Here is a 23,767-nt window from a genome sequence, read left to right as displayed (position 1 = left end):
ACACATTATTGACTATATCAATAAGTACTATATACATCACATACGTACACGAGTAACTTATCCAATAATATAATGTGACGTTTTTCATATTATATAACTGTCTGACTTGCTTTTATACAAATTATTATTGAAAAACAATCACATATACACAATTTTAATAAAATTATTACAACATATATGTCAACGTATCAGTCATACAATTTTGATATATGAATTCAGTTATCTAACTTTTGATTATTACATACGTCACTACACGAGATACACGTATATAAACATATATTCAACTGTCTAACAGCTTTAAAATACGTACAATAAACATCCCATACATGATATTACTACCCCATAATAATATACAACGTATTTCACAAATACTCGAATAAATTATAGATTACGTTATCTTATGTCATTAATATACCTTTACTGTATAAAATGTATATAGTAGTATATACGTATACGTATACATACACACACTATCGACTATATCAAGTTCTAAATACGTACTATATATATCACATATACATACACAAGTATATTATTATCCAATAAAATAATTTGATGTGTTTGTTATACATACTCGGATGAGTGATCGATTCATTATATTTGATTAGCTTAATAATAAGCTAGGTTTTGACTACATCTTTCATCAATTGATCACTAATACATCATATATAAATATCTAAATATATATATATATATATATATATATATATATATATATATATATATATAAAACTTTCGAATTCGTACGATATATATCACATCCACAAGTCTATAGTAACTTATAATAGAACACGTTCGTTATATTTTGATGAATTATCGATTATATATTACATTATTATGACTGTAAATATGTGCTATAAAACATCATCTTTCAAATACGTACTATAAAGATCAGTTTTCATCTTTCAATTACGTATACGACAGACTTCAATGGTATAAATAATAATTAATAATAAAATTATTTTAATAATTATTTTGATTTTTTAAAATAAAAAAGCTACCACTTGTGGTAGCTTTAAAAAAAAAAAAAATTAAAATCTGACCACCTGTGGTCGGTTTAAAAAATAATAATAATTAAAAAATAATCAAAAAGCCGAACACTTATGGTCGGTTTTTTATATATTTTTAATTTGTTTTTTTTGCAAAAAAAACGACCACTAGTGGTCTTTTTTTTTTATTTGAAAAATAAATAATAATTAATACTAAATTTATTTTAATAATTATTTCGATTTCTTAAAATAAAAAAACCACCACTTGTGGTAGCTTTAAAAAAAAAACTTTAAAAAATTTAAAAAATTAAAATCCGACTACTTGAGGTCGGTTTTTTCCGACCATAATTTGTTGTCGGTTTTCTTTGGTCGGTTTTTGTCTTTTTTTTAGTAGTGAAAACAAACAGTCTTAATCATACAATTTTCAAATCTAGAGACAACATCTTAATCATTTCGATATGCATTCAGATTTAGACCTCTGAATCTTAAAAAAAAAAAAATACAGCCTAAATCTACAAAATATTGGCCACCTCAATTAAATACACTTTATTTTTATCTAGAATTTTAATTTCTCTTATTTTTTACACGAACTTCATCATACATACACACATATATAACAAGTAGTTGTTTAAACTTTAACTTCACACCTACATTTCTTAAATTAATTCAAAATGAGTGAATATTATCATATATTTTTTAAAGTAAATACAAACAAGATTTTTTAAAATAAATTATCCAAATACCTCTACCTCTCAATCTTTAAGAAAATAAATAGCCCTAATAACTTAACAAAATTGTAGGAGTCGTTTAATTGAAAACAAGTTATCTCGAATAATTAATATCGAAATTAGCTATTTTATTATGTATAAAATAATTTATTTCATTACTAAAATATAAATAGTAAAATACATAATTTCATGACTAGCTATTGAGGGTGCATTTTTTTTTTTTTTAAGACTAAGACGTCTGAATCTGAATCTGAATGGATATCTGAATGATTAAGTTGCTGTATCTAAATCTGAATACTGAATGATTAAGACTGTTTGTTTTTTAACATCTGAATCTACGTAATTTATTTATTTGTAATAAATATGCAATTCAAATTTTAAAAGTAATAAAATATTATATTATATGAAAGAAAATATTACATAAAGTATTAATTTAAACAACAAAATTATTATTTGAGTGATAGTTAAAATATTTAAATATAACTATATTATGTTAAATATAATTATTGAATTATTTAATTATTAAAAAAAGATATATCAATTAAAAATTATTGTGATATGATGTAATTATAAAAAATTAAATTCAACATAAAGTAATCTGTCAATTAAACTGATCCAACAAACTAAAATAATTAATCAGATATAATTTTGACTTAGATGCATAAATATTAAAGTATTTGAATAATTAATTAATACAAGAACGGACACATGTTTATTTGTTAACCATGAAATCTGAGTGAAATAATCATTAGTAAGTTCAATGTTACGTTATGAACAGGCACACATAAGATTCTATTATCCAAAGAACTATAAATTTATAATCAAAACAAAAAATTACAAGCAGAAATTTAGAGTTTATCACATAATGAATACACAAATTGCTAACTAAAATATTTATAAAAAAATTTGGTGAATCATACGTAAAAGAGAAGGAAAGCAAGTGAAGAGAAAGAGAGAGAGAAACATGAAGAGAGGGATAGATAACGTGAAAAAAGAGGGAGAGAGATAACGTGAAAATAGAGAGGAAATAATGAAGTGAGGGAGCGTTTGGTAGAGTGTACAAGAATAATGCTGAATAAGATGTATTAGTAATGCTTACATTAGTGATGCTAGTACTAGTTATGCTGACATTGGTTACGCTGACATTATTTTTATACGTTGTTTGGTTTGATGTATTAAAAATAAAATATTTTTAAAAAAAATTATTTTAAAAAAAATTATTTACAAAAATATCCTTCACACTCTTTTAACACGGTATACTTTTTTTGCAATAGAGTAATTCTCTTACCTATCACAACCGCTTCAGATTTCTCGAAGAAAATGAAAAAAATTACCAACTTCTTCATTTTCCCCCAAAATGAAGAAAAATTAGTTGTTGCCTATTAACATTGCTTCAGATTTCTCGAAGAAATTTGAATCGTCAATCGTCGTGGTTTTTTTGAATTGGAACCTCCTTTTGGGTTCAACATGAATATAAATCTCTTCTTATTTACAAAATTAAACATAGGCTAAATTATTAGAATAAGGTAATCTTCGTGTTTTTCTTGAACTGGAACCTCCTTTTGGGTTCAACATACACCTCCTTCCATTAGAGATTTAAACATAGGCTAAATAATTAGAACAAAACAATAGTGTGACTATGTGAACTCTTCACCAACACACACAGATAGAGTTTAATTTGCTTTTTAGTTGAACTCAACCATTTCAAATACCCGTAATCTTCCACAGATAGAGATAGAAAAGGAATACGGAAATATTATAAAGGGATTTGAGGGGTATTTATGTCATTAATGAAGCTAATGCATGTGCTGAATTCTTTTGTATAACTAATGCATAGGAAATGATGTGTATTAATAATAAGGCCAAAGACATCGATAGACACACAAATTTGTTGTGAAAATTTACTTAGACCCCTAAAGTAAAGCCTGATCCAATTGGGCATTTTTTGCCTATGTGGCACTGCACGTGTAGTGCCATCGTGGGAGGCGCGTGAGGAACATTTTTTTTTACTAATTTACGAATAAAAAGATGCCGAGTGGCATTGAGGGCCCCAATTTTTTTTTAATAATAATTTTTTTTTAAACACTAAAGGCCCCCAAAAAATTAGAGGACCCCAATTTTTTTTAATAAAACAGAATTTGAAAAAGATTCTGTTTTTATTTTCATCTTTTAAAAATTTTATAATTTCTTTTTAATAATTAGTTTGTTATTTTTATTTTTATAATTATTTTTTCATAATTTGGATCCTCAATGCCATTTTTTATTTTTATTTTAAAAAGTTTTATAATTTTTTAATAATTAATTTTTTATTTTTTAAATAATTTTTTAATAATTTATTTCATTTTTTTTATAATTTTATTTAAATAATCAATTTTTTTATTTTTATTTTTAAATAATTTTATAATTATTTTTTCATAATTTATATCCTCAATGCCATTTTTTATTTTTATTTTTTTACAAAATAATAATTTTTTAATAATTTATTTCATTTAAAAAATTATAATTTTTAAAAATAATCAGTTTTTTATTTTTATTTTTCAAATAATTTTATAATTATTTTTTCATAATTTGGATCCTCAATTCCATTTTTTATTTTCATTTTAAAAAGTTTTATAATTTTTTTAATAATTTATTTCATTTTTTTAAAAAAATTATAATTTTTTTTGAATAATCAGTTTTTTATTTTTAATTTTTAATTATTTTTTAATTATTTTTCCACAATTTATATCCTCAGTGCCATTTTTTATTTTCATTTTTAAAAAATTTTTACAATTTTTTTTAATAATTATTTTTTTTGAAAAATGATTTTTTAATAATTTATTTCATTTTTTAAAAATTTTTATAACTTTTTTAAGATAATCAGTTTTTTTCAAAATAATTTTAGAATTATTTTTTAATAATTTCCCCAGAGCCATTTTTATACACTTTTTTTTAAAAACATTATAATTTATTTTTAATAAGTATTGGACCCACAATGCCACGTGTCAGCTTCCAATTAACTCGTTTTGCCATATCATCGCGTGTGTGCAACACAGACTTTGAGCCTTTTGCTAGGGAAAAAAATGCCCAATTGGAACAAAATTCGGAGATTTAGGGATCTGATAGGAACATGCCTTAGTTGAGGGGTTTAAGTGAATTTTCGCAACAAGTTTGAGTGCTTATTGATGACTTTGACTAATAATAATACATATCTCAATACACAATATAGTATATAACTAGTGCTTGTATTAGTTATATATAGGGTGAATAGTTGTATAAACAAGAAACTACTAATACATCAAACTAATACATGTATTAATTCTTTCAATACACTCTATCAAACGATCCGTGAGAGAGTTAAAGATTATATTTTAAAAAAATCTGAATATTATTCATTGATCCATGCAGATGTTTTCAAATATATTAATAGGCTCTTTAAAATAAAAAAATACACTTAATGAGCTGAAACAGCTATATCTGATGCCTGACTCCTGCCAAACAAATCCTTAAAACTTGTACCACTTGAAAAGTTGGCAAATTGTTTAATTAGAAAAGATGAAAAGAGAAAGAGGTGACGACATTGACGACAACGAAGAGAGCATTGGTCTGAGTGGGGATTAATACCGGTCTACAGCTAAAACCCAACCAGCAGAGCAAGAATATTGCAGTAATGAACCGGCCCTGAAAACTGAAAAGCATTTGAGCCGGTTTATCAGCAACAGACCGGAAACGCGATGCAGCAGAACTAAGAACCGGAAAAAAAAATTCTCAATGACTAATTTGGAAGACGAAGAAGAACTATGATTCTGGTACCTCTATTTCTCTTTTAGATTCTCAGCACTTGCTAAAATCAACTTGATAATAGCACTATCTGGATGAACCCTAATTTATATTCTTGCATTCGAAATGTTGAATTTACGTAGTTGACTGAAATTAGCTGTGGGATCAAGGTGTAGTCGATTGATTGAAATTTCCAAATTATATTTTTGCTTCCACTTGAATTGGGTTTGGGATCCTGCTCAGGTACAAAGTGGATATGAAATCTGAAGTTTGCAGTTGCATTAAAGTGGTGTAAATTTGAGAGAAATGAAGGCGGGGAGTGCTGCAAAGCTGATTGTTGACGCGTTGCTTCAGAGGTTTCTTCCACTTGCCAGGCGTCGCATTGAAACTGCTCAAGCTCAGGTACTCTTTAACCTAAATTTTCCCTTTTTCATGTATTCATCCCATTTTGTGGGGAAATCTTAATAGCTCATTTAGTTGGTTGGCTACCTGAACTTGCATTTTGTTAGTGAGGGTTCGATCCCAGTAATTCCCCCTCCCCACATTTTCCATTTCTCCTACCCCCAATTAAAAAAAAAATAGAAAAAAGAATGCCACTTTGTGGGATTGTTTGTATGTCTGTGATATGTACTGTGATTCTTAACTTCTTGTCAAGAAAGATATTTGCTAAATGCTCGTCATACTAGTTGGCAGCGTAGTTCCTATAATAACACTAGTAAGAGAGAGATCAAGATGGATTTTAGATCCTGTTCTTCCATTCTACTCTGGTTTAGATAAAAGATGAACTCCCCAGAGCGATTATCGTAAGGGCCTTAAAATTTGTTCTGAGGAAGACCCCGATATGCTGCCTCCAGCACTCAAGTCTGGAAAGGAAAAGTTTGGTTTGCTTTAGTTTGTCGTCTTGCCGCACAAAGGGAAAATGACAAGCGTAGTCTACTTAAGATGAGGTGGAGCCGTGGAGTGGGCTGTATTCGTTGCTTATGTGTTTTACGTTCATTAGTTTGCTTCTGAATTATGCATTCTTTTGCTGAATTCTGATGCAAAAACAAGTTACTTTTTATGCTTAAGTTTCTTTTTTAATTATTATTTACTTTTTAAAATTTTATGATAGGTCTTTGTGATTAATTGTCTTTTGACTTGAATTCTCAAACTTTGTCTGAAATTTCACATTTGGGGAAGTACAGGATGGACAGTACCTTCGGCCATCTGATCCAGCCTACGAGCAAGTACTGGATTCATTGGCCATGGTTGCACGTCACACACCTGTTCCTCTTCTGGAGGCCCTTCTAAGATGGAGAGAAAGGTGAACATTTTCAGTTACAGTTTGTCCTAATCACGGCACATGGTTTCCATTTGTGTGTCAAATTAAAGTGCATTTTTCATCAAGTGCTGCCAATTCATGCAAGTTCATTTTGGTAAAATAAATTTTGCCCTTCGCATAGTTGTGCTAGCAGATGCTTTTGGTAAATATATTGTAATATTGTTAATTGTTCAGTTGTTCCCCTTACGTGTTCACATACTTGATAAACCATGGTAAATTATTCACTAGCTTGTTAATTGCTCCTTACGTCCTAATATAAATATTTCCTCTTATTTTGGGATATTACAAAATGTTTGCCACCATTCCAGTTCCAATCACAATACTATTTTATACTACTTTCACAACTGTCAGCTATTCAAATTCGTTTAACTGTTAACATTTTAAAATTTGATGTGATCTTCTATTCCTAACTAGTTTTTCAACCATTAGTTTACTATATGAGAGGGGATTACCAAAATATCATCAAATTTAATCGTGTCTTCAGTTCATCACCTACTGTAAACTCATCCTACCCCCAATTGATATCTTTCTATGGATGATTCATTAGGAGTGTAGTTTTCTGGTTAACATGAGTCCGCATGGTCCATTACATATTTTTGTACACTGGGGTGGAGTCTCTAGCTAGTAGGGTTGGGAGAGGGGGAGGGGGGGACTTGTGGTTTGGTGGTTTATAACACTGCTTTGTGGGTGCCGTATTTTCTGTTATTTCACCTTGTCTTGCGTTTTATTACAACTGTATTTACTATCCTTTTGTCTTGAGCTGGGGGTCTATCGGAAACAGCCTCTCTACTTCTTTAGAGGTAGTGGTATGGACTGCGTACATTTTACCCTCCCCAGACCCGACTAGGTGGGAATACACTGGGTACGTTGTTGTTGTTGTTATTTTTGTGTACAGACTTTGCACTTAATCGTGTGTAGTGTACTTATTTCTGAGAATCTGGGTTCTGATGAAATTTGCCATTGCACACAGTTTTCCTGTCTTATATTATTTCTTGTATTAGTACGTTGTCATAAAAACGTACTACTTATCAGAAACAGAATTTTTTTTAATATATTCTAAAGTAGGTTATTACATCAGTTCAATGGCTGCTAATGAAAATCGCCATACCATCAATCTATTTTATTTTTGATAAAATTGAAGCTTTATTAATTTGATTCGATTACGCTGCATAAATGTGTATACTACAGTAGAGAATCTTTCAATCTCTGATTCTGATGTACTATGGTTTGTTGCAGCGAATCTCCTAAAGGTGCAAATGATGCATCAACATTTCAGAGAAAGGTTTGTTAAGCTACCAACTCTTCTGTGACTCCTTTTCATGAAGGAAGTCCGTGACGACTCCCCACATCTTTAGCATGGAAGTTGCTATCAGATTGTTTTTTTGCACGTCCATTTTCTGGTTGTTGAACAAATTTATTGAAAATGACTTATCACATTATCTATGGAAAAGCAAAAGAATGGAACTATGGGAGTTACTCCTTTTAAATCATACATCTGGTCTGAGTTATGCAGCTCACACTATTTCCAGGTGAAAGAGCTTTGCTCATCCTCTCACCTTTAGAGAAACTTAACTGTCCTAGTATAGAACCTCATGAGTTGGCCTTATATATATACATATATAAAAGAGAGAACCTCATGCAGTTGGCTGCAGGAAGTTGGAAGAAACCAGAAGGAAGAGATTGTTTTTGTGTATAAGAAATTAAACCCAAGCTGTTCTAACTGAAGTATTAAAAGAAGTAGCCATTATTACCTAAACTGGTAGAGTAATAAGCATGAAGACATTGCTGATGCATATGTTGACCACTATTCACTTTGTGCCTAATGATACCAGACTGGTATGATATCATTGGTACTTGACATGGATGTTTTGCGTTTTTGAAGTACCTGATTAAGTTCCATTTGGTTTAACAACTTAAGTCTCTTTATTTAAGCCCCTGAGGAAGTTATCCTTATCAAAAAAGTTGGTTCTTCCATGGTTCAGCTTGCAGTGGAGTGCATCTTTTGTTCCGCATGTATTCGCTTTGTGGAATGTTGTCCACAAGAAGGGCTCACAGGTAGATTCACAGATTCAACAGGTCTACATTTCTCTAGGAAGCTAATCCGCTGCTAGTTGAGTTTAATGTGCCTCCTTGAACTGCAGAGAAGCTTTGGATGGGGCTTGAGAATTTTGTATTCGATTGGCTTATAAATGCAGACAGGTAGGTTATATGAAGCTACTTCAGAACTTATGGTACTAATCAGTTTCTTTTTCTTTTTTTCATCAGAGTAATAGTATAAGTTATTTGCAACTGCTCTGGTCCACCTTTTAGTTCATTTATCCTGTTGCGATTTATCCTTATTTGCCAGAGCCATAGATGTAACTTCAGTATGCTTTTCATTCCTCCTCCTGGGTTTTATTTCATTTCATTTATTTATTTATTTTAATTTTTTTAGTCTCGTCTGCCATAACATATTCAAAGGACTATTTTTTTTTCAAGACTTTGTTCTTGTACAACACCCATGCAACATGATTTACAAACTTCTTCTGTATTGGTATTTACCATCCATCAACAAAATAATTGCCTTGTTTCTTGAGAGGATATAAATGGCAAAGCGCAATAGTTCTATTGTATTTATTACCTTTCCCATCTGTAAAAAATGTTTTGGTCTTAGATGGACTTCTATAGGATTACAATATGATAGTAGGACAGATTTGTAATTTAAACCTTTCCATATTGGATGTACTGATATTTATCACTCTGACATGATTGCTTTTATCGTGCACATACAAAAAATTGCTTTTGTTTTGTTTAAATATTTATTTGTTTCTATGGCTATTTAGACAACCAAGAGAGATTATCTAATCTCAACAAAAAAAAGATTGTTTAATTGACCTTGATGTAGTAATCTTGACTCAAATTCTAGCATTATGAAGAAATTATAAACTTGAAGTCAATATGCTGAACCAATTTTATCTGTTGCAGAGTTGTTAGCCAGGTTGAGTATCCTTCGTTGGTTGATTTGCGGGGGCTTCTTCTGGACTTAGTTGCTCAACTCCTTGGCGCTCTATCTCGGATCAGGTAAATGAAGGAAACCCAATTTTCATAGTCCAATCTTCAGACTCAATCACTTGATCTTGATCGGTTAATAGTTACTCATACCGAGTTTTACAGCTTAATTTGGACGGAGAGAATAAAAAGTGGAAAGTAACAGGAAAAATTGAAATCAACTCTGTGCTTTACCCTGATGCGTGTTTCACATGAAAATAACTTGTTATTACTTTCATACAAGTGTGATAAATCTTAGCCTGTATACATTATAGAATTTTCAACCTTTGCAACAAACAATGTTAATCAATGAGGATGTGACTTTCAGTCTCATGGTTAGTTTATATGAGTATTAATGTTTTCCCATTGTCTGTCAACAGATTTAGCTCAGTGACAGAACGCTTTTTCATGGAACTCAATACCCGGCGTATAGATACTAATGTTGCTCGCAGTGAAGCACTTAGTATTATAAATGGGATGCGCTATCTGAAGCTAGGGGTATGTGTCAATTTTTTCCCTTTCTGAATAGATATGCATAGAAGCATCATAATGATACGTTATTTCCAGGTGAAGACAGAGGGTGGACTGAATGCTTCAGCTTCGTTTGTGGCTAAAGCTAACCCTCTGAATCGTGCTCCTCACAAACGAAAAAGTGAACTTCATCATGCCTTATGCAATATGCTATCCAACATCCTAGCGCCACTTGCAGATGGTGGAAAGGGTCAATGGCCTCCTTCAAGTGTAGATCCTGCACTAACTCTATGGTATGAAGCTGTGGCACGAATAAGGATACAGCTCATGCATTGGATGGATAAACAGAGCAAACATATCTCTGTAAGCATAAAAATCCTTTTATAGACCTTACACTAGTGAATATCATCTTTTTTTTTTTTTTTTTGATAAGGTAGATATTTTATTGAAAGGTACCAAGATGGTACAGAGAAAGGAACAGAAACATAAAAAAAAAAACAAGAAAAAAAACAGCCTCCTATAATCTTTTTTCTAGCATATCCACTAAATCCATATAATGGTTCAAACTCTCTATTAGGCTGCCTTTACTCCAAAAATACAAATTATGTAAGCATCTATCCTTAATTCTAGAAATGTGTGTTCGCTGCCCCTCAAAGCAAGCTTTGTTCCTCTCTAACCAAATTGTCCATAAGATGCACAACGGAATAGTTCTCCATATCTGTTTAATCTCTTTTGGTATCGCCTGTTCTTGCCATCCTTCCACCAAATCTTTCACTTTTTGAGGCATCACCCAATTAATACCACTAAGATTAATACCACGAAGATTTAGGAATAACTCCCAACATTCTCTAGAAATTTTACAATGGAGAAAAAGGTGCTCCACAGTTTCTTGGTCTTCTTGACACAGGAAACATCTGTTACATAGGTTAAAACCTCTATTTTGCAAGTTATTTTGAGTTAAGCATGCTTCCCAAGTTGTAACCCATCCAAAACATGCTACTTTAACTTGAGCTTTTGTCTTCCATATCATCTTCCAAGGCCAAGAATTATCCCAGTGACCTGACTGTTTTATCAACACACTATAACAATTTTTAACTGTAAATTTCTTGTCATTACTTGCCCACCAAATTAGAGAATCCACCTTATTCTGATCAACATGCACCGATCCCAATTGTTGAAGCAACTGACAAAAATCTTCTATCTCCCAGTCATTCAAATTTCTCCGAAACCTTGGCTGCCAACCAGTGTTAGAATGGAATTCAGCAATACTCCCATCCTTTTTAGAAGAACAGTTGAACAAAGTAGGAAACTTATCCTTTAAACATGCATCACCAACCCACAAATCTGTCCAAAACTTAGTTTTTTTCTCCATGTCCCACCTCTTTTTTTCTCCATGTCCCACCTCCTGTTTGGTGAATTGACTAAAGTCTTCCCAAAGTCTGCTTATGTTCTTCCATATTCCCCCATTAATAGTACTCCATCTATCCTTCCTCCCATAAACAACATTTATAAGCTTTTTCCAAATTTCCTCACATTCCAAGTTGTACCTCCATAACCATTTGAGAAGCAAACTTTTATTATGTAGCTTCAGATTTCTCACTCCCAAGCCACCTTCCTTCTTATCTTTAAGAATCACTTCCCATTGCACCAAATGAAATTTTTTCTTATCTACATTACCTTCCCATAAAAATTGACTTCTCAAAGAGTTAATTCTTTTCTCCACATTCACGGGCATTGAGGAAAGGGACATTATATAAGTAGGCATACCATCAATACACTGTTAACAAGAGTGAATCTGCCCCTAAAAGATAAATATTGTTTCTTCCATGGAGTAAGTTTACTAACACATCTATCCAAGACACCTTGCCAAATACTTTGATCATTCCTTTTCGCTCCTAGTGGAAGTCCCAAATAAACTGTGGGGAATTTTTCCACCTTACATCCCAGAATGTCGGCTAGTTCCTCTATGCAGTCATCTGCATTAATACTGAAAATACTACTCTTTGCCAGTTTAACTTTCAAACCTGTGACTGCTTCAAAAATCAGCAAAATCCCTCTAAGATAAAGTATTTGTACCTTATCTGCTTCAAAGAAAAGAAAAGTATCATCGGCATAAAGAATGTGTGATATCGTAACCTTGTCAACACAATTTCTTCCAAAGCTCATGCCTTTTATCCAACCCAATTTTTCATCTCGCTTCATCATTACACTGAAAACTTCCATCATCAGAGTAAACAAATAGGGGGACAGGGGATCCCCTTACCTCAAACCTCTTTGAGAGTTAAACAAACCATGTGGACTCCCGTTTATCAATGTAGAGAATTTTACATTAGAAATGTAGTACTTGATCCATTCAAGCCATTTATCACCAAAATTCATCTGTTTCAAAATATTTAAAAGACATGACCAGTTGACATGGTCGTAGGCCTTTTCAAGATCAAGTTTGCAAGCAACTCCTTTCCTCTTTGACTTCATTAATTGCTCAATACTTACATTGGCAACCAAAGCTGCATCTGCTATTTGCCTTCCTTTAATAAATACATTCTGATGTTCCGACACTAACTTATCAATCACCAATTTGAGCCTTTCGGACAATATCTTAGCAATAATTTTGTACACACTCCCGAGTAAGCTGATAGGCCTGAAATCTTTCACCTCAACTGCCCCCTTCTTTTTTGGAATCAAAGCAATAAACATGGCATTTAAACTTTTAACAAAAGAGCCTTTCTAGTGGAATCCACTGTTCTCCAAACATCATCCTTTACTGTGTTCCAGCATCTTTGGAAAAAATCAAATTAAATCCATCGGGACCTGGAGCCTTATCAATATCATCTTTATTTTATCATAAGGATAGTTGAAATTATCTATTTAGTAGTAATATTAAAGGAGGAATCTTTCATAATCGTTGTTTAATGTCAAGAAGTACCTCAAGTTTGTCCTAAAGCGAGGTGGTTTCCCCTTCCTGCTTGTTGTCCAAGTTAGCTTCTTTATCATTCTTTTCTCCGTAGAGCATGCAGGCATTCTTACATTTTGGTTTTAGGGTTGGACTTGTCATTGATGTTGTTGTCTTTTTCCTTTACTATTAGCAGATATTTTATATTGTTTTTGCGTAGAATGTCAATTAAGGTCCCTATAGGATACATGTATTAGATCTTCTATTGTGTTGCTGTGGTATTTCAGCAAGAAATAATTGGAATCCAGGGAATAGCAGGAATTTGCTACACTTGGTTTCCTTCATTCAGCTCAGGGCACTGTATAAGTTTCCATCTAGAGGACGGAGCATCGTGCTTACTATGTTTATATACTAGCCAGGAAAAAGTTTCAATGGATACTGACCACTCAGCTTGTCTTGTCTTGAGCTTCATGTGGATTTAGTATGTGAAGCAGAACATACTGTTGAGAGTCCTCTGTTAAATGCTAATATTGCAATTACAGCCCCCCCCCCCCCCCCCCCCCACCCCCAAACGTATTGTTGTTTTTTGAAACTGTCTGTAATAACTTATTTCTATGTTCTTAGTTTGTTGGTAATTTCTCTAATCTGTATTTGTTCTGCAACTCTAGGTTGGCTATCCTTTAGTGACGCTTCTTCTGTGTCTTGGTGATCCACATGTTTTTCTCAGTAATTTTGGTCCTCACATGGAGCAACTGTATAAGCATCTGAAGGTAAGCTGTAATTAAAATGTTCATTGGCAAAAAAGTATAACCTTGTTGTGGCTCCCTTTTGAAGATTTTTCAGCACACATATAATATCAATCCTTTTCATAGGACAAGAACCATCGATTCATGGCCTTAGACTGCTTACATCGTGTACTGAGATTCTACTTGAGCGTTCACGGTGATTCCCAGTCTCGAGATTGCGTGTGGGATTACCTTGACAGTGTGACATCGCAGCTCCTTACAGTTCTCAGAAAAGGCATGCTTACACAAGATGTACAACATGATAAACTAGTCGAATTCTGTGTGACTATTGCTGAACATAACATTGAATTTGCAATGAACCATATGATATTGGAGTTATTGAAGCAAGATAGTCCAAGTGAAGCGAAAGTTATTGGTCTTCGTGCTTTGCTTGCCATTGTCATGTCTCCTACCAGTCAGCATGTGGGCTTGGAAATTCTCCATGGTAATGATAGTATACTCGGTCTCATGGGCATTTGTTATTCATTTAGCCTTGATGTTCTGAACTCATGACATTTGTTATTGCATATACTGCAGTTCGTGGTATTGGCCATTTCATCCCAAAAGTGAAGGCCGCAATTGAGTCAATTTTGAGATCTTGTCATAGGACATATAGCCAGGCTCTTCTTACTTCTTCAAGGACCACTATAGGTAATTATGTACATTACAAATAGCAGTTATACTCTTGAAGATTGAGGGGACTTAAATTGCATATCTTTTGATAGGGATAGGGTTGGCTGACATCTGGAATTTAATTCAAGAATTTTGTACTTTATTTTGTTTATAACTGTTACCTCCTCAAGATGCTTTTCTCAATTGTTTTCCTGTTGAAAATGCGTTATTTGTTGGTCAGCTTCTATTAACTGGCACACATCGAGAGATGCCCCATCATGGATGTATATACCTTTTTATTTGATTCGTATATTGAAAGTATGCCACTTGAAGTATGAATGACTGTGTGTGTGTTGCATCTAATTGCATTAATCTGATTCGGTGAGTATGTGTGGATGTTCAATCTTCTTTTTTCATTTGATGCTGCAAGATTGGCATATTAAACTTTGGTCATTCATGTCTAAATTCACAGCTTTAAAGTCATTCATTCACGGGTCACTTGTCTCTGCTAATTGCTTCTTGCCTTTATACCTGCTCTGTGTTATATTTATGGTTTACTCTGTAAAATCATAACACTAAATCTTGATTCATCTTCCACATTTTTGAGTTGTGATACCTAATAAACTAGCCACATTTATATTCCATTCATCCCCTAAAAAATTTATCTTTCGGTTTGTTAGATTGAAATTGAACTGCCCCTCTAGGTTGTGTGAAGTAGTGCTTTTATACACAATTTTCTTTTGTTGTGCCAGATGCTGTAACAAAAGAGAAATCTCAGGGATATCTGTTCCGCTCAGTTCTGAAGTGCATACCGTATCTGATTGAAGAAGTTGGCCGAAGTGATAAAATTACTGAGATAATACCTCAACATGGCATCAGTATCGATCCTGGTGTGCGTGAGGAAGCGGTGCAAGTACTCAATCGGATCGTGAGGTACCTTCCACATCGTCGCTTTTCAGTTATGAGAGGGATGTCAAACTTCATTCTACGCCTTCCAGATGAGTTCCCTCTTCTCATTCAGACTTCGCTGGGACGCCTTCTGGAGCTCATGCGTTTTTGGAGAGCTTGTATAGCTGATGATAAGGTGGAGTATGATGTTTCTGATGCAAAGCGTGTGCAGAGAACGGAGGGATTCAAGAAGTCTTCTTTCCATCACTCTCAAGAAACAATTGAATTTCGTGCTTCTGAGATAGATGCAGTTGGTCTTATATTCCTTAGTTCAGTGGATAGTCAGATCCGGCACACAGCACTGGAGTTACTGCGCTGTGTTCGTGCTTTAAGAAATGATACTAGGGAACTCTCATTGCATGAGCGATCAGATCGTGTTTTGAAAGATGAAGCTGAACCCATATTCATAATTGATGTTTTAGAAGAGCATGGGGTGGGTAGCATTCCCTTTCCCTTTTAATGCATCCTGACATTCTCTTACTTTTTTAGGAAATTCAAGCGCATATCTAGTAAGGATCTCTGCTTCTGCAGGATGATATTGTTCAGAGTTGTTACTGGGATTCGGGTCGTCCATTTGATCTGAGGCGAGAGTCTGAACCTGTACCCCCTGATGTTACTCTCCAGTCTATACTCTTTGAGAGCCCTGATAAGAACAGATGGGCCCGCTGTCTGAGCGAGCTTGTCAAGCATGCAGCGGAGTTGTGTCCAAGTTCTGTTCAGGAAGCAAAGTAAGCAAGTTGTAGAAATATAGACATCTGAAACTCGTGAAAATGTCCAAAGCTTCCTGCCTTAGTGTGTCACCTATCTTTTATGTGTACCTTTTGGTAGACGTGGGGGAAGCCAAAACAACCCTGTTGTGGAATTATTTGTGTAATGGTAGTGCACCTACAAATTTGCAAATAGCTTAATGTTGAAAACTTAAATTTATTTAATGTAATTCTTTGCTTACCATTACTCGCTAGTAGTTTTTCCTCCTAGGAATAATATACAATTGCTTGTTGTTTGATGGATTTCAAAGTTCTTCCATGAAGCATGCCTACTATAAGAATATTTATTAAAGTGATTGAATATTTGAAGTTCCATTCCTTAATCATTCAAGCAGTTCCTTATTTTAAAGTTCAAACTTGAGTAATTCTGTGCAGAAAGTTTACGTCTCATATATTATTGATGATATATGCAGATTGGAAGTTATTCAGCGGCTTGCTCATATAACGCCTGCTGAGTTGGGAGGAAAGGCTCATCAGTCACAGGACACTGACAACAAGTTAGATCAATGGTTGATGTATGCTATGTTCGCATGCTCATGTCCATCTGATAGTAGAGAAGGTGGTGGTTCGGCAGCAATAAAAGAACTTTTCCACCTCATCTTCCCGTCCCTAAAGTCTGGTTCTGAAGCAAATATAGTGAGTAGCTACTACTATGTTATCATTGTCACCACATTTATAGGTCGGTGTAACAATAAGTATGCAAACAGTCCCATGATAACAGTAGGAGATTTTGTAATGGTGGAAATATGAACATGATGTTAGTGTGATTAAATAGTGTCTTGGTGTTGGTGTTTTGCTGATGTTTGTTGTTTCAGATAGGTTGAGTGTACTACTAATTTGTGGTAGGCTTATTATTGTTGTTATTTCTTGTTTGTTTCTACCTATTGTTTCTTGTTCTTATATTATGTCCTTCTCTAGAATGTTTTTGTGTTTGAGCCAGGGGTCTTCCGGAAATAGCCTCTCTACCTCACCTCTACCTCACCTCTGAGGTAGTGGTATGGACTGCTTACACTTTACCCTCCCTAGACCCCACTTTGAGGGAATATATGGGGTATGGTGGTGTTGTTGTTACATTAGTGTGATTAACTTGGGGTTATTTGTCTCTTACCTTTATTTTTCACTGGGGATATTTTAGCATCCAAGCTCCAACTCGATATATGGTTTTAGAAGCTGTTAAGCCACTATCTAAATTATTTTCTGATAAGTTAGTCACTAGTGACTTGCGTTACGAACAAATACCTTATCTTCTGGAACTTCAAAGATTGTTAAAACCAAGATTTAATTGTGTAATCACTGGAAGAATTTCCGTTGGATCGACTATCTAATAATGCTATATCTTGGGTTTGCTTAAAATTTGACAATCACGCTGCTAAATCCTCATGCGCACATTAAGTGCAGTTTTGTCGCTACTTCTTGAGGTAAATATTGTTGGATTTTTTATCCTCCAAAACTTTTTATAGTAAATATAAGCATCCAACAAATTATGTTATGGATAAGTTCTTTTTTTGTCTTCCAAAAATTAGTATTTGCATGGTTCGAAAGAGTAAAAGCAGTGAAATAAAACTCTTCATTGAGTTGGCGTCATGTTGAGTTACTTCCTTTTTTCTGCTTGTTTTAGCATGCAGCTACAATGGCTCTGGGCCACTCCCATCTTGAAATATGCGAAGTCATGTTTAGTGAGCTTGCATCTTTCATTGACGAGGTCTCTCTGGAGGCAGAAGGAAAACCAAAATGGAAGGTACTTTGTTCAAACAATTTCTTGTCATTGTAGTTCTACTTTTGTGTTCACTTGCTTTGTATGTAATGTCAGTAAAAGAGTGATCTTGCTTTTTTTAATGTGCATATGTGCTGGTATTAGGACATAACTCCTTATGGTTCTAATACTTCAATAAGAAACTGCTCTGGCACTAAGCGTTAGTAGACAAACTTGAAGTAGTTAGAAAGGAGATGAAGCTAAGGAACAAAAACATACCTGAAAAAGAAAACAAAAATAGGTATAACTGCACCTCAATCCTAAGCTAGTTGGGCTCGAAATATTCATTTCGCTCTATTTAGACCCGTTTTATTCATGGTGTTCTCTGGCACTAGAGGTTCTCTAATTTATAAAAAAGTACTAAGGTTCTCGACATGTTCCTACTGGCATCCATATATCTGAACAGACAAAACGGCTCCCAGTAACATTGGGCATATTGTAATATTGTGAGCACACCTCAAGACTAAGCACAATCCCAATTAGTGTGTGTCGCCTGCATGAGTTGTCTTATTTCTTGCTAATCTGCATAGATTCTGGGAGGTTGTAGGTCTTTGGGACAACATTCTTCCATGTGATTTTAGGTCTGCTTTTTTCCCATTTGATACCTTTAATCATTTTGTTTAACGCATATGATTGAAAGGTAATGTCATTAAGAAATGTCAAAAATGTGTGTTCAATAGGAATCAAGAACAATTTGCAATAAAGCAAGCAAAAATATAGATATGGAGCAACTTAGGCTATGGAAATATTCCAAAACTGGAGTTTTTTCCTTCCCCTAGTATTTTTGGGCCAGAAAACGGAACTGTTATTTGAATCATCATAAGCTCTTTGCCTTTTCAGGTTATGAGCTCATGCACGATTATTAGGTTCGTAAATGCTGAGTAACAGTGCTGTGCTTAAAATAAGCCTTGCAAGAAACCAGATCCTAATAGTAGGGCATATGTTGCTGATGATGTTCTTATATACTAGCCTCTTACTCTGTTAACAAACCTTTTAACAATCTTCTACAATTGATGTCAAGAATGAATGAAATTAGATGGCAAATTTAGGTGTTGAAAAATATACTGCAGACACATCTATTACATGCGTAGGAGATTTCCTAATTTATGCTAAAGAATAATGACAGGTTTGAAATTTGCTGAAACTGCAACTAAAGTCCTTTGAGACCCCCCTTGCCAAAGTTTTTAAACTGTTGATTATCTGTGTTATTATCAGTATAAATTCTGTGCTTTAGATCTTTTTAGTAGAATTTCAACCGTTCCATGCAGAGCCAAAGGTCCCGCAAGGAAGAACTTCGTGTCCACATTGCAAATATATACCGTACAGTTTCTGAAAACATCTGGCCTGGAATGCTTAGTAGGAAGCCTGTTTTCCGCCTACATTATTTGAAGTTCATAGAAGAAACAACCAGACAGATATTAACAGCGTCTGCTGAGAGTTTCCAGGAGATGCAACCCCTCCGCTATGCACTTGCTTCTGTACTGAGATCTCTGGCCCCTGAATTTGTTGATTCAAAATCAGAGAAGTTTGACATTAGAACTAGGAAGCGACTTTTTGATCTTCTGCTCTTCTGGAGCGATGACGCTGGCAATACATGGAGCCAAGATGGTGTTAATGATTATCGACGTGAAGTAGAACGATACAAGTCTACTCAGCACTCTCGATCAAAAGATTCTATAGACAAACTCACATTTGATAAAGAACTGAATGAACAGGTAGAAGCCATCCAATGGGCTTCCATGAATGCAATGGCTTCACTGTTGTATGGACCCTGCTTTGATGACAATGCAAGAAAGATGAGTGGCCGTGTAATATCTTGGATAAATAGTCTTTTCATCGAGCCTGCACCAAGGGCACCCTTTGGTTATTCACCTGCTGATCCAAGAACTCCATCTTATTCAAAGTACACTGGTGAAGGTGGCAGAGGAACAACTGGTCGTGATAGGCACAGAGGAGGTCATCTTCGAATATCTCTAGCAAAATTAGCTTTAAGAAATCTTCTTATAACAAACTTGGACCTGTTTCCTGCTTGCATTGATCAGGTGCTTCTTTTTCCTACTGCTTATAGGAAGTTCATGGTGCAATTCATTCGTTTATTGTACATTCATTTTTTATTAAACCATATTCGTTGATCATATTAAACCTTCTCAAAAATGAATTTTATGTGACTTGTCAATATTGTGGGTGAGGGTGTGCGATTCCCCATTGGTTTCAGGAGGTAAACCATTTAGTAAGTATTTGATATTTTACGCTTTTTTAATTGGAAAGTGAGTTGCCTCTGTTGCGCCTTCTGTGTTTAGTTGGTGCAGCGGTGGCATTCTTGTATCATTTTGTTGTTTTTCTATTTAGTATCAATAATATGTCTGAAATTCGGATCCTCTATTTTGATTTTCTTTACATGGAGCGAATTGTATCACTTCTCTTGCCCTAGGAAGATGTTTAGCATATGTGTTTATACTTTTGAAATACTTAAAGTCTTTATTTGGTACAGTGCTACTACTCCGATGCTGCAATTGCAGATGGCTACTTCAGTGTGCTAGCTGAAGTCTATATGCGTCAAGAGATTCCAAAATGTGAAATACAGAGACTCTTAAGTCTGATCCTCTACAAGGTGGTGGATCCTTCCCGACAGATTCGTGATGATGCCCTCCAAATGCTTGAAACACTTTCTGTGCGTGAATGGGCTGATGATGGGATGGAGGGGTCTGGAAGCTACAGAGCTGCTGTAGTTGGGAACCTTCCAGATTCATATCAACAGTTCCAATATAAACTTTCTTGTAAACTTGCTAAAGATCATCCTGAACTGAGCCAATTGCTTTGTGAAGAAATTATGCAGAGGCAGCTTGATGCTGTTGATATAATTGCACAGCATCAAGTCCTCACCTGCATGGCTCCATGGATTGAGAATCTCAATTTCTGGAAACTCAAGGACTCTGGCTGGAGTGAGAGATTATTGAAAAGTCTCTATTATGTGACTTGGAGACATGGTGATCAGTTTCCTGATGAAATTGAAAAGCTTTGGAGCACAATTGCTAGCAAACCCAGGAACATAAGTCCAGTTTTGGATTTTTTGATTGCAAAAGGGATTGAGGATTGTGATTCAAATGCATCTGCAGAAATAAGTGGTGCGTTTGCTACATATTTCTCTGTTGCTAAAAGGGTTGGTTTATACTTGGCTCGTATCTGCCCCCAACGTACTATTGATCACCTGGTTTATCAACTAGCTCAGCGTATGCTCGAGGATAACATAGAGCCTCTGAGGCCTAGTGCAAACAGAGATGGTAATGGAAACTTCGTACTGGAATTCTCTCAGGGGCCGTCTGTTGCTCAAGTTTCATCAATTGTAGACAACCAACCTCACATGTCGCCTTTATTAGTTCGTGGGTCTCTTGATGGTCCTCTAAGAAACACAAGTGGGAGCTTGAGCTGGAGAACAGCAGCAGTTGGGGGCCGAAGTGCCTCGGGCCCCTTGAGTCCTATGCCTCCCGAGTTGAATATTGTTCCTTTAACTGCTGGTCGGTCTGGCCAACTTCTTCCATCACTGGTGAACATGTCAGGACCATTAATGGGAGTACGGAGTTCAACAGGAAGCCTGCGAAGTCGCCATGTCTCGAGAGACAGTGGAGATTATCACATTGATACTCCAAATTCCGGGGAGGAAGGATTGCACTTGGCGGCTGGAACACATGCTGTTAATGCAAAAGAACTTCAATCAGCATTGCAAGGTCATCAGCAGCACCTACTCACTCATGCAGACATAGCCTTGATTTTACTTGCTGAAATTGCCTATGAGAATGATGAAGATTTCCGGGAGCATTTACCTTTGCTCTTTCATGTCACTTTCGTCTCCATGGATAGTTCAGAGGATATTGTCTTGGAGCATTGTCAGCACCTTCTTGTTAATCTGTTGTATTCCCTTGCTGGGCGCCACTTGGAATTGTATGATGTTGAAAATAGTGATGGAGAGAACAAGCAGCAAGTAGTGAGCTTGATAAAGTATGTTCAATCTAAGCGAGGTAGCATGATGTGGGAGAACGAGGACACTACAGTTGTCAGAACAGAACTGCCAAGTGCAGCACTCTTATCTGCTTTAGTGCAGAGCATGGTGGATGCTATCTTTTTCCAAGGAGATCTACGGGAAACTTGGGGAGCAGAGGCACTTAAATGGGCTATGGAATGCACATCAATACACCTGGCCTGCCGCTCACACCAGATATATCGTGCACTGCGGCCTCATGTAACTAATGATGCTTGTGTATCCTTGCTACGGTGCCTTCACAGATGCTTGAGTAACCCAGTACCGGCTGTTCTAGGTTTTGTTATGGAGATCTTGTTGACATTACAGGTGATGGTGGAGAATATGGAGCCAGAAAAGGTGATATTATATCCACAGCTTTTCTGGGGTTGCGTTGCCATGATGCATACAGACTTCGTTCATGTGTATAGTCAGGTGCTGGAACTCGTTTGTCGTGTAATTGATCGCTTATCATTCCGAGATAGAACAACTGAGAATGTGCTTCTTTCAAGCATGCCCAGAGATGAGCTTGATTCAAATGTTGGTGATAGTTCTGATTTCCAACGTATGGAATCACGGAATGCTAGTGAGCCATTACCCTCCACTGCAAAGGTTCCAGTGTTTGAAGGAGTGCAGCCACTGGTTCTTAAAGGCCTTATGTCAACAGTCAGTCATGGTGCTTCCATTGAAGTTCTATCGAGGATCACTGTGCCCTCATGCGATTCAATCTTTGGTGATGCAGAAACACGCCTACTAATGCACATAACAGGCTTACTTCCCTGGCTCTGCTTACAGCTTAACCAGGATGCGGTGGTCGGTCCTGCTTCACCACTCCATCTCGAGAATCAAAAGGCTTGCTCTGTTGCAACCAATATCGCCGTCTGGTGTCGAGCAAAATCAATAGATGAATTGGCTACTGTGTTCATGGCTTACTCCCACGGTGAGATCAAAAGTATAGAACACCTTCTAGCTTGTGTTTCACCATTACTATGCCATGAATGGTTCCCTAAGCACTCAGCTCTAGCATTTGGGCACCTCCTCCGTCTTCTTGAGAAGGGGCCAGTTGAATATCAGCGTGTCATACTTCTTATGCTGAAGGCATTGCTTCAGCATACTCCGATGGATGCTGCTCAAAGTCCACATATGTATGCAATTGTATCTCAGTTGGTAGAGAGCACTTTGTGTTGGGAGGCACTCAGTGTATTGGAAGCCCTTCTGCAGAGCTGTAGCTTACCCGGATCACATCCGCATGAGCTGGGACAATTTGAGAATGGACTTGCTGCCGCTGAAGAGAAGATTCTTGCACCTCAGACCTCATTTAAGGCTCGAAGTGGGCCATTGCAGTTTGCAATGCTCGGACTTGGAGCTGGTTCAACACCAGTAGCCCAACCTAGTGCATCTGAATCTGGTTTGTCAGCTAAAGAATTAGCACTGCAAAACACGAGGTTGATGCTAGGGAGAGTACTTGATAGTTGTGCACTTGGACGAAGGAGAGATTATAGAAGACTGGTTCCTTTTGTAACTAGTACTGGAAATTCATAGAAGTCTATTTTGCACATTAGTTTGGTAGCACAATGTTTGAATATCCACGAGCAGGGTTTTGTAAATAGGTGCAGTCCCTATTGCATTTTGTAAAGTTATTTAGGCTCCTTTATTCTGAATGCATTAAAGCTAGTCTTGTTTCAGCGTCTAATCAATC

At 35.4% G+C, this 23,767-nt stretch overlaps 1 protein-coding gene across 1 annotated transcript; it reads left to right on the top strand.

Annotated features, from left to right (window-relative positions):
* The first annotated feature begins 5,364 nt into the window (after window positions 1-5,364).
* Window positions 5,365-23,761, top strand: LOC107860387 (protein furry homolog-like). The gene is made up of 18 exons (XM_016705725.2): window positions 5,365-5,505; window positions 5,720-5,878; window positions 6,661-6,779; window positions 8,034-8,079; window positions 8,780-8,852; window positions 8,939-8,996; window positions 9,762-9,857; window positions 10,205-10,322; window positions 10,392-10,658; window positions 13,857-13,958; window positions 14,061-14,418; window positions 14,511-14,624; window positions 15,338-15,966; window positions 16,065-16,261; window positions 16,714-16,936; window positions 17,919-18,038; window positions 19,322-20,095; window positions 20,545-23,761. Exons 2-18 carry the CDS (start codon window positions 5,783-5,785, stop codon window positions 23,608-23,610), a joined length of 6,456 nt encoding a protein of 2,151 aa, XP_016561211.1. The 5' UTR covers window positions 5,365-5,505; window positions 5,720-5,782; the 3' UTR covers window positions 23,611-23,761.
* The last annotated feature ends 6 nt before the right edge of the window (window positions 23,762-23,767 follow it).

Source organism: Capsicum annuum, chromosome 2, assembly GCF_002878395.1.
Source record: "Capsicum annuum cultivar UCD-10X-F1 chromosome 2, UCD10Xv1.1, whole genome shotgun sequence".
Taxonomy (NCBI): Eukaryota; Viridiplantae; Streptophyta; class Magnoliopsida; order Solanales; family Solanaceae; genus Capsicum; species Capsicum annuum.
This window is presented reverse-complemented; position numbering and strand designations above follow the sequence as displayed.

What these genes read in the sequence shown, in the direction of transcription:
- LOC107860387 (XM_016705725.2), top strand. Translation starts at nt 5,783, where the DNA reads ATGAAGGCGGGGAGTGCTGCAAAGCTGATTGTTGACGCGTTGCTTCAG. An exon ending in GGCGCTCTATCTCGGATCAG is followed by an intron (nt 9,858 to 10,204) that starts GTAAATGAAGGA and finishes GTCTGTCAACAG; the next exon opens with ATTTAGCTCAGTGACAGAAC. An exon ending in AAGGAAAACCAAAATGGAAG is followed by an intron (nt 18,039 to 19,321) that starts GTACTTTGTTCA and finishes CGTTCCATGCAG; the next exon opens with AGCCAAAGGTCCCGCAAGGA.